This window comes from Carassius auratus, chromosome 20, assembly GCF_003368295.1.
Source record: "Carassius auratus strain Wakin chromosome 20, ASM336829v1, whole genome shotgun sequence".
NCBI lineage: Eukaryota > Metazoa > Chordata > Actinopteri > Cypriniformes > Cyprinidae > Carassius > Carassius auratus.
In genome coordinates, this window is record NC_039262.1 from 18,297,435 (window position 1) to 18,317,537 (window position 20,103).

At 36.0% G+C, this 20,103-nt stretch overlaps 1 protein-coding gene and 1 pseudogene across 1 annotated transcript; one reads left to right on the top strand and one right to left on the bottom strand.

Annotated features, from left to right (window-relative positions):
- Positions 1 to 504: 504 nt before the first annotated feature.
- Positions 505 to 3,004, bottom strand: LOC113121096 (NF-kappa-B inhibitor alpha-like). The gene is made up of 6 exons (XM_026291337.1): positions 2,612 to 3,004; positions 1,889 to 1,994; positions 1,592 to 1,799; positions 1,385 to 1,473; positions 1,036 to 1,293; positions 505 to 921 (listed from the first exon to the last, which is right to left on the bottom strand). The coding sequence occupies exons 1-6, from the start codon at positions 2,851 to 2,853 to the stop codon at positions 889 to 891; spliced, it is 936 nt and encodes a 311-aa protein (XP_026147122.1). The 5' UTR covers positions 2,854 to 3,004; the 3' UTR covers positions 505 to 888.
- A 9,640-nt stretch (positions 3,005 to 12,644) lies between these two features.
- Positions 12,645 to 17,945, top strand: LOC113121097 (breast cancer metastasis-suppressor 1-like protein-A; annotated as a pseudogene).
- The last annotated feature ends 2,158 nt before the right edge of the window (positions 17,946 to 20,103 follow it).

Genomic DNA, 20,103 nt, shown 5'->3' on the forward strand with positions numbered 1-20,103 from the left:
CTCATCCACATGATTAATGCCTTTTTTTGTATAAGCGCTATGACTTCAAATTAGGTGGCGAGCTGAATAATTCATAAATTGCACTGATCTATCATGTGTTTATGTCTGATCTGTTCATACAGACACACACGTAATGTAATTCTAGCAATGAATAATGGATATGATCCTCACTCCTCTAGTGGTCGGCTCTTTATTTCTCTTTCTTGTGGGGAACTTCTTACAGAGCGTGAGTCAGATATTCATGACTCCACTTTAGCAGACCCAAGGAATTTTATTCAAACTATAGTGACGCATCTACGTGACTCATGCGTTCCAGAAAGGAAATGATACAGTAACTGTACACACTGAGGGCTTTTTTTTTCTAAACCGAAGTCATGGGCTGGTATTCCCACCACAACAGGGGTTTACATGTTCTTTCACAAGTTTCACAACTCAGAAAATTTCCCGGCCTTCTGGAAATCACTCCAGCAGATTCAATACAAGAAACACCCCAACTCCGAATTCATGTCATTTGTTTTGTTTTTAATGTAAAAAATACTTTCACAGTGTCATATATAGACTATAAACATTATCGACAAGTGTTTCAGTTCACATATTTACAAATATAAAAATATATCTCTCTATATATTCACAAAATATACATATTTTCCCAACTCTTTGGCTTCAAAAATATTATTAACGGTTTTGGTCCAGCTATCTTTGGGGTTCTTTCCATGTTGAACAGCACCACCGCTATCATGCCCTCAGGAGGGGCTCAGCTCTTCTTTTCCACTTTAGCCGAGTCCCATCGAGGGATTGGCGTCCTAGGATATGGGGTCCCAGACCTTGAGACAGCACCTACAGCCTTTGCTGCTTTGCATTATGGGTAATGTTGTACTGAGGGCCAGACTATCTCCCACAGAACTGGATGTCATCATACATCTGTTAAAAAAAAACGAGAAAGACATAAATATAAACGATCTGGATCTATAAAATGATTTTCACTGGCTCACTATGGAATGTCAGATTCAGGAGCGGTTTCTCAAAGAAACTTACACAGTCTTCATCAGACACACACTCCTCATCGCTCTCCTCTGATTCGCTCTCTGGCATGGCTCTGAGCTCCTGGGCCGTCCGGGTGTACAGCTGCCTCTGGATCTCGCCGTTCTGTCGGCCGAAGGTCAGGTGGTATGGTGTGTATCCACCATAGGTAAGACTGTTAACATTAGCTCCCAGAGCAATGAGTGTGCGCACCAGATCCAGGTTCTGCAGGTCCACGGCCAAATGGAGTGACGTGCGGCCGCTACACTGCTCCTAAACGCAATAAATCAGACATTAGCTCTCTTTTCAAACACATATGAGAGTAATTTGTGAAGCTGGAGAGTGTTTTAAACTTATACCGTACCTTTGCGTTTACATCCGCCCCGAGCTGGACCAGACTCTCCACCATTGAGAGGTAGTTATTAACAGCTGCTATATGGAGACACGTGTGTCCTGTAATTAAAAACGAAGCATTGTATATAAAAAAATGTTCTTTTATTAACTCAAAAACTTGTTTTTGTGATAAAAAAAGAATGACAGTGCTGCAATTGTACTCAAGACTGTGACTTACCGCTGTAGTTTGGGGAGCTGAAAATGGAGTGCAGATGCTGGGTCTGAATCTGAGTCAGTACTGAGAAGCAAGCTAGTGACCCTCTTTTGCAGGCGATGTGGAGGGCCGTGTTTCCACTCTGATCGACCAGCCGTGGATCACAGCCGGCCTTTAGCAGTCTGTCCACCATGTGTGGCTGTTCTGTGATGACGGCGAGATGCAGTGCAGTCTGCAGATGGAGGGTGGAGTTTAGTCGGGCTCTTATTTTGAGGTCAATGGTGTGTAGTAGTGAGTAGTTGTGTGTGAGAGCTCAATTACCTGTCTTTGGTTGTTCTGCCTGTTCAGGAACGGGTCGTGATGACACTGTTTGATCATCTGGATGGCATAATCTTCCGCCTCGTGAATGATGGCAAGGTGAAGATACCTGGAAAATAATGTGGGAGGGTGTTTTTTTTAGAAAATATTTTAAGAACATTCTCAGAGGATGTGGTTTAGCAAAGGCACACACAGCACGAGCAGGCGGCGTTTCGCAAGAATGGAGTTTTTTAAGGTTATTTCCACCCAGTGTGGCTCCACACATCTGATACTTTATCTGCGCTTGGCCGCGCGCCAGGGACTTTCCTGCATGCGCACTCGGCTTCTCAAGCGCCGCCCACTTTGGGCGCTGCTCCAAGATTTGTTTACTTCCGCAGTTTAGCGATATTTCGCAAGTTTAACTTTCTGCATCACTTCTCTAAAACCTTATTGAACGCATGTTTTTTTCTGTTCACAATTACAAGCTGTAGACTCAAAATTGCTCAGTTCGTCCCAGTAGAAATTGTAAAAAAATGCGAAGGGAATTTAACAATAAATGCATTGTTTCATTTAATGTAATCAACAACAATTTTAGAAACTCTAAACTAGGTTTTGGTCATAATTGTTGCAAGTTGCATTCAATTTGTTACTTTGTGCACTTTTTATATGTATATGTATATAAAAAAAACTTGCATTGCATTATTTCTGTCTTTAAAATATATATATTATTATAATAATTACACTTACGTGTCTCCATCCTCAGTGACTTCTTGTGTCCAAGATTCACATGTCCCCTTTGGATTCGCAACCGGGTCTTCAAAACGCAAAATCTCCATCTCCTCCACAATTTTCCTATACTCGTCCTCCTTTAGCGAATCCACGCCGCTGTCGACGCGCTCCTCCAGGTGTTGAATTTTCCCGTTTTTCATATCCATTTCATCCATATCACAATCCTGATTGTTGGTCGTGCGTGCTCTGTGTACATCCATCGCGATGCTCACTGTATCGCAGTCTTCAGTGAAGTGCGTGGAGGGCGGCGCGACGCGCTTTTATAGCTGCGCCTCCGGTTCCATGCGGCTCATCGGGGGATTTCCATTCGCAGCTATCTTAACTCTGCTCTGAAAAGGGGAACTCGTAGCGGGCTTTTATTTAGAGAATTTCCCTCAAGATGACTCCGCGAAGTAAGAATGAAAACCAGTATTTTCCTATTACACATTCAAATGTAACCTACCTGGTACAGGGCTACACAGTAAACCAAGCTCGCGGGAAAATGAATGACAAGAGAGATCATGAATGAAAACCGTGAGGAAGGGGACTATTAATAATGCAGGAAATATATATGCAGCTAGAAATAGCACTTGAAATCAACTTTATTTTTGTTTGTTCGTTTTCATTATGAGGTACAGTGACCCTAAAAGTGATTGTTTTTGCATTATGTAACAGAGTAGGTACTAATTGTCATTTATTTTAAATAAATAGAATATGTTTAAGCTGAGCATTATATATATATATATATATATGGATATGTGTTTAGCTTGAAATGTGTTATATTTCTTTAAAATAAATGAAAAAATAATAATTTCAGATTTGCACATGTTTGTGGATGCGGTTAATGCGGTTATAATGCTATAGGACGCATGTGGGAACTTACAGGGGAATTGCATTCAGACATTCACCAAAAATCACCTTGACACAAATTCTGTATCTGGGAAACACTTCCTTTTAAAAAAAGAAAAGCGTCTAGAATTCAGAATTCAGATCAATGGTTGCATGGTTGCATGTAATAACAAAAACTTATGAAAAAGGAAAAACCCCAAAAGTAAATAAATAAATGAAACCCTAATGTGTTTGTTTGCTTTCAGATGCCACTTGCTTAGATTCAGAAATTGTTAGTGTGAATGTCCAAATAGTCTTGGAGCCAGTCTTGAATTCCTTATGATGCAAAGGTTTTTTATATACAGTGCATAAAATGTTCTACATTTAAAAAAAAAAAAAAAGTTTTTCAGAATTAATCTAATATGAGTGTGAACATGGCTGAGTCAGTTTTAAGTAACTGAAGTGAAACATCCCACATGGAAGGCCCCTCGATGTTCCTCATGATGCAGGTTTGGGGGGTCCTCCATATTCCCCTGCACTTTATTCTGGGGATCCCCCTTCAAACTTTCTAGAGGCACTCATCACATTTCACCATCTTTTTAGTATTTTCCATTACAAACAAATGAAAGCATTCAAACGCTGAATAAAAAGCAATGGAATTTTAACAATTTAACCTCAGAAATTGCTAGTAAATTTTACAGATAATTTCACAATGAGTTAAACGTGACATTTTGAAGTAGAAAGCAGTTTCCTGTAAAACATGCTTTTCTATTGTTACAGTGGAACTAATTTACACTTATTTGCATGACAGAAAATATGCATTTGCCTTCTTTTCAGTAGAGAACAAAGGCATGAACTGCAGTCTGGTTTCATATCAACCTCTTCAAACAGAGCTAGACAAACGGATAGGCCAATAAAAAAAACTGCTACAGAAACTCCAAGTAAATGAAGCTTGAATTTATACGATACTGTCTGCTTTACCTTTCTTCACCTGGGACATTTGCACTGGAAACCACTGTAGCTCTGTTTGCATAAAGGAGGAGCCATAACATAGCAACTGTTTCTAGCAACAGCGCTTATGTCACTGTGGCGATACCGTGACATGCATCAAGATAGTCACACCTTGCAGTGTTCTGCTTGGTTTGTTATGAAGCAATTGAAATGCATAATTGAAATGACGCTTATGAATTCCAAACATTGTTTCATAAGTAGAAGTTCAGCAAAAGGAGAGTCACACACGAACATTCCCTGAATTGTTACAGGTTTGAACTTGAATGCACATACTGTTCCAATTGGAAAATTTGGATGCAGTCCATGTTGGTGTTGCTGTACTGAATGTACGGTATGCGTGAAATGTTTCTAAAGCCTCGGTCTGTTTTTCATGCATATGCAGAGGATTTAGTTGTGTTCTGAATGGAGGGAGTTTTGGGAGGTCCAGGTGTGGGACGACAGTTTGGCCCACTATTCTTAGTCTGACAACGCTTTAAAGATCAGTGCGTGGGCTGCTTTACTCTGGGGTAGACCTCTTCTTAGCCTGAACACTGAGTCACAGTCCAGCTTCTGTCTCTGAGACTCTCTGCACAAGTCCACGAATAAACATTGAGCGAGAATCCTGAGAAGGTTTGAGTGTGTACACATTCCAGGAAAACCCTTAAAACCCCACTCGTTTCAGAACCTGCTGTGTGAGATCCACCTACGCGTCTCCTCCTAACGACCAACCAGTTTCAATAGCCATGTGTTTGAATGTTTTGTTACTAAAGGTAATTAATTGTCACTTTTTTTTAAATTCGTATGGAATGTAGAATGACAAGTTACTTTTGTGTCGCTTTTTCACGCTGTCAGCTGACACAGTGCAGAAGGGCTTGCACGGGTTTAACAAATGTAATTCTTATTTTTTATTTCTACATGAGGAACAAAGGGGTTTTGTTGGACTGAATGAATGAATTAATGCATATTAATTATTATCAGTAGTAGGGTTAGCCGTAGTCGTCTTCATCAGTATTAGTACCTAGTATTATTATTCAAATATTATGCACATAATGAAAAGCTGAACTGAAAACTTAAAAATGAAATTTAGCCTTTGAAATTGAATTTTACAACAAAGGTTTTGATTGTTTGTAAAATAAATAAATGACACAACATCTTTTTATTCATATTGCATAAAAAGTTGAATTGGAAAATATACATCTATTTTATTATTTTTGTTCATTTTATGCAGGAAGGGTATACTGTAAAAAATGGTGAATTGAATGGTAAAAGACTGTAAAAATGCTGAAGTAAAAACCTTTAAATGGTTAACGGTTAAATTCCCCTACTATAGATAGTAAATTACCGTTAATTGACATTCCCAGAATTCCCTGCATTTCATTTCAAATGTGATGTTTTTTATTATTATTTTATATATATATATATATATATATATATATATATATGTGTGTGTTGTTTTGCTTTGGTTCATCATGTGACTTTCTCATCAAAACCTGCATTTGGTAGAAAAAGATTTCAGTAGGTTGGTATATTAACATAAGGGGCCCTATTTTAACGATCTGAAACGCAAGCGTCAAAGCGCGAAGCGCAAGTAACTTTGTGGGCGGGTCTCGGCGCTGTTGCTATTTTCCCGGCGGGATAAATGGCTCTTGCGCCCGGCGCAAATCTAAAGTGGGTTGGTCTGAAGTAGCTTCATTATTCATAGGTGTGGTTTGGGCGTAACGTGAAATAAACCAATCAGAGCGTCATCCAACATTCCCTTTAAAAACAGGTGCGCAAGTTCCATTATGGATTGCTATTATTATGGCGTATTTACCAGGCGCACCCAAAATACACCACAATGATTTCCGTCGTCTCGTGTGTTAATATTTTTTTTAGTGTAACAATTTATGATTTGCAAAAATAACTGTTGCATCTGTGTAGATTACATGAGCAAAGTGTATGCGCGTTGTGCACGCTATACATTATGGTCAAGCATGCGCCCTTAAAATAGCATAATGAACAACGCGCAACGCGCCACTGACTTTAGACTAGGGGCCCTATCTTGCACCCAGCGCAATTGACTTTGTACACCGACGCATGTGTCATTGCTATTTTGCACCCGCGCAAAGCGCGCTTTTTCCTCCGCAGAAGCACGTCGCTAAACTAGTGAATGAACTTGCGCTCCCTGGGCGGTTCAGCGCAAAAAAGGAGGCGTGTTCCGGCGCAAACAATCCCTGGTGCTATTTTGCTGTTCCATTAAACAATTGCGCCACTGACCAGAAAAAACCTAGTCTAAAGTCAGTGGCGCGTTGCGCGTTGTTCATTATGCTATTTTAGGGGCGCATGCTTGACCATAATGTGTAGCGTGCACAACGTGCATTTTTGCAAATCATAAATTGTTACACTAAAAAAATATTAACACATGAGATGACGGAAATCATGACGCTATTTTGGGTGGGTTTCTCCCATCCCCATACAACACGCCTCCTTTTTTGCGCTGAACCGCCCAGGGAACGCAAGTTCATTCACTAGTTTAGCGACGTGCTTCTGCGGAGGAAAAAGCGCGCTTTGCGCGGGTGCAAAATAGCAATGACACATGCGTCGGTGTACAAAGTCAATTGCGCTGGGTGCAAGATAGGGCCCTATATCAGTTAATTAAATTACGGTACTTAACTGTAAATTTAAGTTAAAACTGTGAAACCTATAATGTTGCTATTTATTTTATTTTTACAGTAAATTTTACTGAATGTTTTTACAGTGTAGGTTTTGTTTGTTTGTAAATAATAATAATAATAAATTATTATTATTATTATAAATATTATAAACAATGACAAAAAAGCTGTATTGGCAAATGAACATACTTTTTTTGTTCATTTTGTTCGTCAACTGTGGGGAAGGGGAAGTTTTGTTTTTTTGTAAATAATAACAATAATATAACAACCATTATTATTATTATTATTATTATTATTAGTAGTATTATTATTATTATACACGAGTAAAAAATTTGATTTGAAAATTTTAATTAGTTTTATTCTTTTTTGTTCATTTTGTACATCAAATGCATGAGGAAAGGGGAGGTTTTGTTTATTTGTAAATAATAATAAATTATTATTATTATTATCATGAACAATTAATAAAAAGTTGAATTGGAAAATGCACATAAATGTTGATCTTTTTTGTTCATTGTGTATGTCAACTGTTGGGAAGGGTAGGTTTTGTTTGTTTGTAAAAAAATAATATATAACAAAAAATATTCTTCTTCTTCTTCTTCTTCTTCTTCTTCTTCTTCTTCTTCTTCTTCTTATTATTATTATTATTATTATTATTATTATTATTATTATTATTATTATTATGCGCATTAAGTGAAAAGTATAGCATCAGTTTCTTTGGGGGGGTTTTTGCATTTGATTTTTACTTGTACTTTTCTTTGTCAAAATATTTTCCAATCCTAAAATGTCCCGTTTAATTTCAGGTTTTGTTTGCTTTACACATATTTTATCACATCATGCACAACACATCAGTGTGAACGCACCACACTTGCACATTAAGCACATAGATGTTCAAGACAGTTTGTCATATTTTCTAAACGTACAGCAGTTTCCTGTAAATATGGTGTGATGATGCAAAATGGACTAAATGAGCATCGGTGACGCAAATCTGATCTGCACACTGTTTTTTGAGTATTCTCTGTACGTGACACAACAAAACCCAGCGGCCTTTTCCACACTTTTATGCCTACCATTCATCTTCATATGAGTCAGCAAGAGCAGATCTTATGTTTCGTGTAAGATACAATATAAAGGTCTTCGTATTTGTCAATTGTTGTTATGAAGGAAAACATTATACAGTAAGTGCTGTAAGTGATGCAGTGTGGAGCAAAGGTCACAGAGACTTTCCATTCACAGGGTCTCTACAAACATATCTGCAGATTTTGTAGATGCTGTAGTTGTAGCCTACAACTCAAAAATCAACATAAAATCAAATATTGTACAATGTGTGATACAATTTTCATATAATTGTATTGTGTGCGTGCATATAATGTTTAAGCTATACCTGTTTGGATTTGAAATGGTTTTAGTGTGTAAGAAAAAAAGTAGGCTAAAATTGTATATGAATTACAGTATATTAAAAAAAAGTTGTTTTTGCAGGATAATAATGTCATAATATAAGTTTAATTTCAGTCTTTACATTCACACTAGACATACAGCAGCATCAAAACAGTGAGACATTTTGACAGTTCAACCTAAAAATGAAGTAAAAATCATTATATATTACACCACAATCCATTAAGCATTTTTATATTAATAATCAATGTATTAAATTATTTTATGTATATTAAAAATGTATTAAATATCATATTGTATTACTATAGTACAATATATTAAATAATAAGGAACTCCCACTTTTCATGTATACTTAAAATATGTGAATTTATTTGTATATAGTATATTAATTTATGTCATTTTGTATTCAGTAATTCACAATATATAGATGTTCAGGTGAAAAGATATGGTACATGTGCATTATATGTACACAGTAATGAAGAAAATATATACATTGTGATATTTATCCATATCTCTGTAGGCTGTAGCTATATTTGATAACATTGTTTAACTACATTAGTTTACAAACTAACATTGAAAAATACAGTAAAAATGAAAAAAGAAACTATATTCACTCATTCATATTAAAGGGTTAGAAGCAAAGTTGACTTCATACGCAATTCAACCAGAACTGCCTCCGTGTAAAACAGTGATTCAAGTGGTTGTTAAATTTTAAATATGTGAACCTAGACCACAGAACCAGTCCTAATTTTTGAATAAATAAATAAGAATAAATAAGCTTTGCATTGATGTATGGTTTATTTTGGGCAATATTTGGCCGAGATACAACTAATTGAGGGTGCAAATAAAATCAAAATGTTGAACAAATCGCCTTTAAAGCTGTTCAAATGAATTCTTATAAATGCATATTACTAAACAAAAAATTTGGATATATTTACAGTTGGAAATTTACAAAATAACTTCATGCGACTTAAGACTGGTTTTGTGCTCCAGGGTCACATATGTTTATTTTTCTTACAAAAATGCATCGATTCGCTACAGGAAGCCTTTGTTCATCCCCCAGAGCCGTTTGAGACACTTTTATTATAGATGGGCACTTTTTATTTCACTTCTTTTGGACTGATGCATGCAATTCCCGCTGAGTGCCATTAAAAAACTTGAAATATAAAATATAATTATTTATAAAATGTATATAAAATAAAAAAAAATGTTTTTATATAACTCCAACTGGATTCGTCTGAAAGAAGAAAGTCATATACACCTAGGATGACTTCAGGGTGAGTCATTTATTTTAATTTTTGGGTGAACTAACCCTTTAATTGCAACATACATTATTAAAATCCAAAGTTTCATCTGTTAATATTAATTAATGGACCTAGGCTAACACAGACTAACAATGAGCAGTTGAATTTGTATTAATTAACATTAGCAAAGATTATTAAACACTGTAACAAATGTATTGCTCATTGTTAGTTAATTTTAATTAATGCACTGATTGATTTTAATGTTAACTAATCAACCTCATTGTAAAGTGCTACATATTATACATTAAAAGCTCAGTATAGCCATAAATGGTCCATGCACATTGCAGTATATAGAAAAATATAAGCACATGCTTTACATGTATGGAAATTTATTATTTAATATATTATATTTTATTTGCCAGTTTATTTCAATATTTTTTGTTTTGTAAGGGATGGTAAAGGCCATGTCTTTTTGAGAGTGTCTCATTCACAGCGTTCTGGGTCATATTCACTGTTTTCTCTGTTGGGTTTGCAGCAGCCGCAGCATAAAGAAAGCATACTGATGCTGGAAACAGTCCTCTCTGGGCTACAGAAGATGCAGTGTATCAAAATCAAATCACCAGCCAAGTTCAACACACAAAGGTAACCTATATCACTGATGTCTAACATCTGTGCTCACTTCCACTCGCTCTCACACTTGACAGATGAGGAAACCTGTTCGGTCACAGGTTGAGCCGTGGGCTGAAGAGAGCAGCAGCCGCCTGAAGAAAACAATCAGGCAGTGTGATATTGAAGAACAGTAAGTTTAAATCATGTATACTGTACAGTGCTTAGGTTTTACCTGAGATGACGTAAACATAAGCTCTAGTGTTGGTCATCATGAACACGACAGGTGAGCATGAAGACCTCCATTCAGGCTGATGACTGGACAGGAGATACTGACTGGAGTTTGCTGGACAACACAAAACATGTAGAAGTCACTAGAAATCCATAGCCGCCCATTAGATTTTATTAAAAAAAAAACGTCAATAACTATTGTTTTGTTAACTGAAGGGTGTATCTTTTACTACCTGGAAGCAAAAAAACAATTATTGATTAATTAACGTTAAATTAACTGTATTAACACTTCTAGTTACTGTTAATAATCATTTTTACAAAAAAAGTTTTAAAACAAGCACTGTTTTCAGTTACAGCAGAAAAGCCAGAGGAAATGTCTTACAGATAGGAATAATTGTTATGGACAATATTGGGCCTTGGAGTAAAAAAAAAAAAAAAGTCAGAGAACCACTGCTTTAGATCATGATTAAATTAGTTATAAATTAATTGACCTGTAGATGAAGAACTTTGTGAAGCCATTGTGGTATGTCGATGTCAGTCTTTCGAGATATGAGTGAATCTTTTTCAAATGTTGCACAAATGCATCTATTCCTTAACATTTAAAAGATGCACTTTTGAGATTTGTTTCAACAGTAGTGAAATATACTAATTTGACTAATACAACTGTTTTCAGCTGACTTCTGGTCAGTATGATTCTGTCAGTATCATTCTGTCAGTATGATTAAGCACATGCAGGTGGAATTTTAGCAGAGGAAAAATAGCCTCATTACAAGTCATGCTGACGCCTCTTTATCATTTTCATCATTCATTCTTTATCATCAATCATCTTCTTGAACTTTCAGAATATATATTTAAGGCCAATGTGGGCTTCTCGGGACAAAGGCCATATCAAATTTGAGCTGCATGATGAAAATAAGTAACAGAAAGGAATGAGTGAGTGATTTTGATTTGATTGAAACTTTTAAATGCCGGTGTATATTGTGAGGACTTTGCAGTGCACTATTGGTTTTATTTGTTTTTGTTTTTTTTTTAAAGGGACAGTACACATTAAACAACATGAGCAAACAAGTCCACCATGTAAATGTGCCAGATTTAGTCATTCAGGCAAATTTTAATCTGCAGTCCCTTGCAGGTTGATGGTAAGAAACATAATCCACAAACACACAAAGCAGAAACAAACATATTACAAAAACCAAAATACAATTTAAAAAATTAAGAAAATAAAAAAAACACTAGCCTACTTCAAATTTTGAGGTCATATTTGATTATCCAATAACCACCCTTTTACAGATTCAGAAAAAAGAGCAAGAGATGTAATATTTCCTAATTCTATGTGTATAGTATTCCAAGTATGTACTACTCTATATGGTATTATACAGTCCCCTCTAGTGGCTCTAGTAAAATAATTCACATTTTTCCTAATAAATGTATTAAGTGTAAGCGGACCTAAACCATGCAGAATTTTGAACACAAGTAAAATATCTGCAAATGTAATCATATTACGTAAAACCCCATATTTAGTTAGAATTTCACAATGATGATATGAATTAGATATTTTATCAAATATGTTCAAAGCCTGCTCATAGAGTCTTACGATTGATTGCAAAATAGAAAGGTTTTGCCTGATAAACCACATTAGTCTCAATGTAAGGAATTTGAATGAATGAATTGTGAATGCTATATGTTTGCAGACAGCGCTCTCTGTTGGTTGACACTCAAGTTTATATACACTCAAGGCATTAACTTAAATTCCATTTAAGCGCATTCACATCTCATGACGCTGAACTAAAAGCCTTATTTTTCTAGAAATGTCCTGGCCGGGATTTCTCCATTACCTAAACTGTACGAGTTTTGGTTTTGTTTTCCAATTGATTTGCATTCTACAGTCCTTATACAGTGTATGTAGCAGTCCTACGCATATTTGCAAGTAGGTGCGTTACTCCGTTGATGTGACCGTTCTACATAGATCCCACCCTCTCGCGGGCCACGATTGGTCGATTAAATACGATGCCTGCACGCTATTGGTCAAACCGCTTTTCAGTCATTACTTTCAGCAAGTATTAAAACAATACGAAAACAAATCCAAAGCCGGACATTTTACGCAATTTAGAAATCCTGGCCAGGACATTTTCAAAGAGAGGACGTATGATCAACTTGAATTACATTTGTTTTAAGTATGTTTTCTTTATTTGACCCTTTAACTCTAGAACAATCTATTCTAATTCTATTTTAACGATTTGTTTTCTTTTTTATATATATAAAAACATGACTTTTACTTTATCTATTTGTTTTTATAACTGCTTGTTTTCTATAAAAAAAGACTGCTCACACTATTCTTTTCTGTTTGAATCTTGTGTTGATTGTGATTGCTTCCATTGTCCTTATTTATAAATCGCTTTGTAAGCGTCTGCTAAATGATTAAATATAATGTTAATGTGTTTAAATCTACTAATGCATTGTTGCCTGACAGAAAATAACACAAATATCTATAAAAGCGTGTGTGTGCGTATAGTGAGTGATGCTTTTGCAATTTTAGTACGCCATTCAAATTAAAATACTACATATCCCATCATGCACCGGATTATGCGTAAACAGAATCTGACCAATGAGTTTACAGGATTAATGAAGTCACATGTCTAGCAGCCTGATGATTGGTCATCCAGGACTCCATGTTTGAAACGTGATTTTCTTCTCCGAGCGGTGCTGTCGTCTACATCTCAGTGGGTTGTTTACTGTATCAAATATTTCATATAGGATGCCAGTTCACCCGCGAGATAGAAAAGAGAATAGCCACGAAGAAATGGACGTGGACTATCCCGAGCAAGAGGCCAGCAGCTCCGACGAAGAGGACTCGGTGAGCTCGAGCGCGTCTGAAGATGGAGACACTTCAGGTAACGTCACAGAAGGACACTGCACGAGCCTTATGTTGTGTCTGTGTGTGAGAGTAACATCAGGGTGATGTTCTTGCAGACATGGATGATGAAGACTGTGAAAGAAGGCGCATGGAGTGTTTGGATGAGATGACTAATCTTGAGAAGCAGTTCACAGACCTGAAGGATCAGTAAGTGATGTCATGAAAACCTGCCTTATGTGGCCCTGGAGCACAAAAACCAGTCTTAAGTAGCACGTGTTTATTTGTAGTTATAGCCAACAAATCATTGCATTTTTCTTTGATGCAAAAAAATCGTAAGGATATTAGGTAAAGATCATGTTCCATAAAGATATTTAGTTAATTTTTTAGCGTAAATATATCAAAACTAATTTTTTGATTAGTAATATGCCTTGCTAAGAACTTCATTTGGACAACTTTAAAAGCGATTTTCTTAGTATTTAGATTTTTTGTTCCCTCAGATTCCAGATTTTCAAATATTGTCTGATCCTAACGAACCACACACCAATGGAAAGCTTTTTTTATTCAGCTTTCAGAAGATGTATAAATGGTTTTGTGGTCCATGGTCACAGATTTCATGTAAAGACTCCCGCCAGTATGTTATGTCCCTCTTTAGTTTGTATAAGGAGAGACTGAGTCAGGTGGATCTTAAACTGCAAGAAGTGATTGCTGGCAGTGCTCTGGAGTACCTCGAACCCCTGGCCACCCTGCAGGAGAACATGCAGATCCGAACCAAAGTTGCAGGTCAGCTCCAGACAAACATTAGGCATTACTGAAGTATTTAAACTCTGTAGTTTACAGGATGTGTCATCGCGTTTGTTTGTTATATTACACTGTAAAGCAGTGGCCTTCAACCTGTTTCAGTTCAGGAGTGTTGCATTTAAAGCTTGGCTAATAATGTACTGTAGTATCATATCACTGTAATATATTTACATACAATTATAATGCTTACATTAAACAGTAGCCTATATTTTGCATCTACGTCTAACAGATGACCTTGGTTAACTGGTTGTAGATGTTGGTCAAATGCTTGGTTTTGTAAGATGTTTCTGAAAGTCTGTTAAGCTCATCACAGCCGTATTAATTTGATCAAAAATAGAGTTATAACAGTTGTAACATTATTACATTTTCAAATGTTTTTTTAAATGTAAAAATGTAACGTCTCCTACTATTAGCAGAGCTTTGTTTTAGGTGCAGCACACAGTGATGCATTTTAGCTTTCTCCAATCTTCAGTTTGATTTTCTGATGGTATTGTGATGGCTTCAGTCACTGTTTGCTCATGTTTATTATTTCAGGGATCTACCGTGAGCTCTGCCTTGAATCTGTTAGAAACAAATACGACTGTGAGATGCAAGCAGCCAGCCAGCATTGGGAGGTAAAATTCACAGAGCCCAGGACAACATCTGTGGTGGTCTTCTCTTGCTTAAAGACTGCCCTCCTTCTTTAATCTGTTCGATTTCTCACCGAGGTTTAATGTTCAATATCCATGACGTGTTTCCACAGAGTGAGAAGCTCCTGCTTTTCGACACGGTTCAGGGTGAACTAGAGGAGAAGATCAGACGACTGGAGGAGGACAGACACAGTATTGATATAACTTCAGGTAAATACAGATGGCAAACTGTAAATGTAAACATCTGATTCACTTATAATTCGTTGATGTGCTTCTGCACCAGAACTGTGGAATGATGGTCTGCAGTCTAAGAAGAATAAAAAGAAGGATCCCCTCAGTCCTGGAAAGAAGAAGAAACCTGTGGTTGTGTCCGATATCCTTTATGTAGTAACTAGTGCTGTACATCTGAAGGCATTTGCTTTATTGCTATAACATTGGTTTCCTGAGCCGTCCCACGACCATACATTGTTTACATGCTGCAAGACCTGGATATACTTGAAGACTGGACTGCCATAAGAAAGGTTATTTCACATCAACTCTTTATTTATTTGGATTTCTCATATCATTCGGATCTCAGTTTTTACATGTTAAACATCTTAATAATAATCTGCAAATTAGTCATTATTGTTATAAGCATTAAATTGGCTGACATCATGTTGAAGATCATTGCTTTAAAGACAAATCCTGGTGCATTCCTGCAATATTAATAATTAATTAATATTAATTATTTCCATTAATAAACTACTTGGTTTTCCATAGGCAATGGCTTCAGTGGGTCCTCATAGAGTAAAAGTTGATGGTAAGTAGGCCTGTCGCAATAATCAATCTTTTTGCTTATTGCACAATATATGTACATAACCTCAGTCATTTTCAGTGATGCAATATATTGCCTGTTATATAATGCCACCATGTTTTTTGCATTCCACTTGCACCTGTGTCCTTTGCAGCTTCTTGTACATAACGTGGTGCAGTCATCATGAGGGGCTAGTTCAAATTAAAAAGTGCTTCTACTAAAGTAGTAATTTTTTTTTTTTTTTTTTTTTTTTAAGCAATAGTGTGCACCCTTCATTTAACACATAGTGTTCCTGTAGCTCAATTGGTAGAGCATTGCACCATCGATTCCCCGGGAACACATGATGGGTAAAAATGTATAGCCTGAATGCACTGTACGTCGCTTTGGATAAAAGTGTCTGCTAAATGCATAAATTTAATTTACAGAGAAAGAAGGCCATGTTCTAAATATTCGTAGGAATTGAATGTTCGTTGTCATTTGAAAGTGTGTAACAAAGAAGGATTTTGAGCATTGTTTTGTTTTATATTTTTGTGTGTAAAATCTCTGTATCAGCCTGTAAAGACTGAAAAGCACTTCAGGTCTCTGAACTTTGTGTGTATCAGCTCCTTTGAAAGCAGAAAGACAGCATCATGTTGCCCGATCAGAGGATGGACGCCTGTTCTATGACAACAAATGGTACAGCCGAGGTCAGGCCATATGTATCAACAGGAAGGACGAGTACCCCACCAGGTGTGTGTGTGTGTGTGTGTGTGTGTTTACACATGGGTGATTAAGCAACTTTTCTGTCCCCAAGAGTGATTTATCTTCTAAATTGCTTTATAAAAAAGAAAAGAAATCTAGATTATTTTTAAATGACCACTTTTATTCATCAAGGACACATTATTTTTTACTTTCTCTAAAAAAAAAAAAAAAAAAGAACAAATTATATATATATATATATATATAAAGCTGGCCAACTGTTCCCAACATTGATAATAACAATAAGAAATTTTTCTTGAGCAGCAAATTATCATATTATGATTTCTAAAGGATGCTGAAAATTCATCTTTACTATAACAGTAATAAATTGCATTCTAAAAAAACAAAAACCATTTTAAAATGTATATTTCACAATATTGCGGTTTAATGTATTTTTGAACAAATTAATAAAGCCTTGGTGAGTATATGAGGCTTCTTTCAAAAACACAACAACATTTTTGTACTATAATTACATTGTTGATACAATTTAAAAAAAAAATTCATTTCACTTATTTGGACATTTTTTGTGTTAAATTGTTAAATTTGGCAGAATGTGTCTATTTTTGGGCTTGTCCCCCATGCAATTGTAAAAAATAAAGTATTCTTTTTACTTTACATAAGAACTTTTAAAAACATTTTCATTTATTTCTTTTTTTTTTAGCTCTTTTGTCTCATTTTATAGAGTTCAAGTTTATAGAGTTTCATAGGGTTGCCATATATTTATACAAATAATTACAAAGTAAATCTCTACATGGTATTACTTTTTTTTCTGAGGTGCTTATTGACATTACGTGGAAAGCATTTTTTTAAATAACAAAGAATCACGTTATAGTCTAGTTACCATGATATGAAATGTTTTAAAAGCACAATCCCGTTCATCTAAAGAAGGTTATGATGGAAATGAGAAGTGATGGCAGTTTACAGATCAAAAAGTTCAATCATTTTAGGATCTACACCATCAAAACGTTACTCTTTTTCGTTAAATTTTTTGCTTTTTTATTTCCTCCAGTGCCACGATAACCACGATTAACCACGATGAGGTTTGGTACAAACGTCTGGATGGCAGCAAATCAAAGCTTTACATCTCTCAGCTCCAGAAAGGCAAATACACTATAAAACACTCCTAAAGATCCTCCTCCGTTCCACGCCGCTCTCCGTTTGTCACCATATCGACTCGTTCATGCTGGATGCTCTTACATGCATGCATCACATGTTTGCACTTCCTAAGCTCGAGCTGCTAAACAAACACCTGTTCGCCAAGGAAAAGTGAAAGTGTGTGCCTTGATGACAAGGACGAGCCAGTAAAGCCTTGTTCAAAGCAGAAGCCCAGCTCATTGGTATTGCTGATACTTGGACACATGACGATTTCCATGCTTTTATGAAATACAGAGTTTGATTTATGGAGCATATCTCAGTGTTCTGCAGTGAGTTCGTGCCATGTGTCCTGTTCTGTGTCTGTGAGATGCATAATGTTTTAAAACAACAGAACGGTCCACGAAGTGTTATTTTTTTACTTGTTCTAAAAAAAAAAAAAAAAATAGACAACTTGTGAATTCACTCTAATAGTCTATAAAAATGTATATAGCAGTATTTAGGAGATTGTCTTCGTTTAGTATTAACGTAACGGCTTGTGCAAGTCATGTATTCGTTTTGTAACGATTATTATTTTCTGTTAAACTAATCAAATGTAGCATATTCTGAGCCTTTGATCAAATATATGATTCATGTCAGGCTATATTTCTGGTAAATATTGTATTTTTGGATTGCCCAGAAAGAGATTCGCGAAAGCCTCCAACAGTTGTGCTGAATGATGTTGTATCAAATAGTCACATTCATTTTACGGTGTCTTAGCACTTGAGTGGTTTCTAAATGTTTAGTGAGTTGCATGATTTGACTTAGTTCATCATTTAATTTTTTTCTTTATTACTGATTTAAAAATGCTTTAATTGATGCAATACCAAACACTACACCATTCCTGACAAAAGAGCCATGTTTTCTGGACATCACAGAGCCACAAAAGTCCAACACATCCATTTAATAAAATCTCTTCAAATCAGTACGGAGTAAATCATATCTGAGTATTATGTGACTGATGCAACCATTTTTGAAGCAAATAAAGAGTTCTGACTGGACTGTGGATTCACAGACTGTAATTATATTGCTTTATTTGACACTGGAGTTTCTGTTCGGTTCTCAGTGGAAATATCATATTCTGTTATAAAGGTGATTTTGCTTGGTATTTTGTTGTTTTTGTATTTGTCCTGTCAGCCTGCTCGATTTGGGTATTAGGAAGCAAAGTCACAATGTTTCCCAACCTTCTTTTACCAACACCAAATCAGAAATATGTCCCTTTTTATTTGTACGTGATATTATTCAACATTAAAATCAGGTTCATTGTAGTTAAACCATAACTAAATATTCACTTAAATAACATAAAATATACAAAAACATAAAAATTTTATTTCATACAGTTGTCAAGGTCAATATTTATTCATGTTTATTCGGTTTAAGAATGTACAAAAAACATTTAACTATATTGCCATATTTTATTTATTTATTTATCTGAATTAACATTTTACAGTATATTATTTAAAACATTACTTAAAAGATACTATAAGTTAAACAGACTAGCAAATACAGCTTTCCTAAAAATATATTTGTCTGAGGAACACTGGGAATGAAACAACATTGGCCCACTGAAACACACACACACACAATCACTGAGAAATTAATCAGAATAACTAATTATTTCATGTTTAAGTCAAAAAGGACGAGTAAATGACAGAATTGTCCTTTTCAGGTGTATATGGGCATCCTGACCTGCAGAATTCATTTCTGCAATCTGAACTCTCACCTAAATTATATACTTCGTTGGGACATTTATAGATTTATTAATTGAATGTCCAATTCCTTCTGCTCAAGGTTTATGAATATTCAAGAGGCGGCGAGGCCTATAGCTTATATTTTCCTTAAGGGAAGTCGTGGCCTAGTGGTTAGAGAGTTTGACTCCTAAAGGGTTGTGGGTTTGAGTCTCGGGCCGGCAATACCATAACTGAGGTGCCCTTGAGCAAGGCACCGAACCCCCAACTGCTCCCCGGGCGCCCCAGTATGAATGGCTGCCCACTGCTCTGGGTGTGTGTTCACAGTGTGAGAGTGTGTGTGTGTGTGTGTGTGTGTGTGTGTGTGTGTGTGTGTGTGTGTGTGTGTGTGTGTGTGTGTGAACTTTGGATGGGTTAAATGCAGAGCACGAATTATGAATATGGGTCACCATACTTGGCTGAATGTCACATTACTTTCACTTTAAAAACGTAAAATGATGATATAAGCCACGTTTAGTCATTTTAAACAGTCCTATATTTAGTAAAATACAAATATTTTAGAATTGTATACTAATAATTATTGGAACATTTTAAAATGTTTATTAACTGCAGTGTCTTTGTATGGCCATGTAGAGGCAGTAAAAACTCACTGTTGTTTGTTTTCTGGGTCACTGGATGTCCAGGATCTTTCATCACTTCAGCTCCTCATCGAGCCCTGCTTTCTCTGGACAGTGGAGACTTTAGTCTTTCTAATATTTCTAAAGAGTTTTTACAGCCAGCACGTTTCCTTCAGTCAGCAGGTGACTAATGGTGAGACGCATAATGAATTGTTGAACCTGACACTGCTTAACAAGGGCCTCGAGCAAAAGACAAAGAACACACCTTTATCAGACTCGTG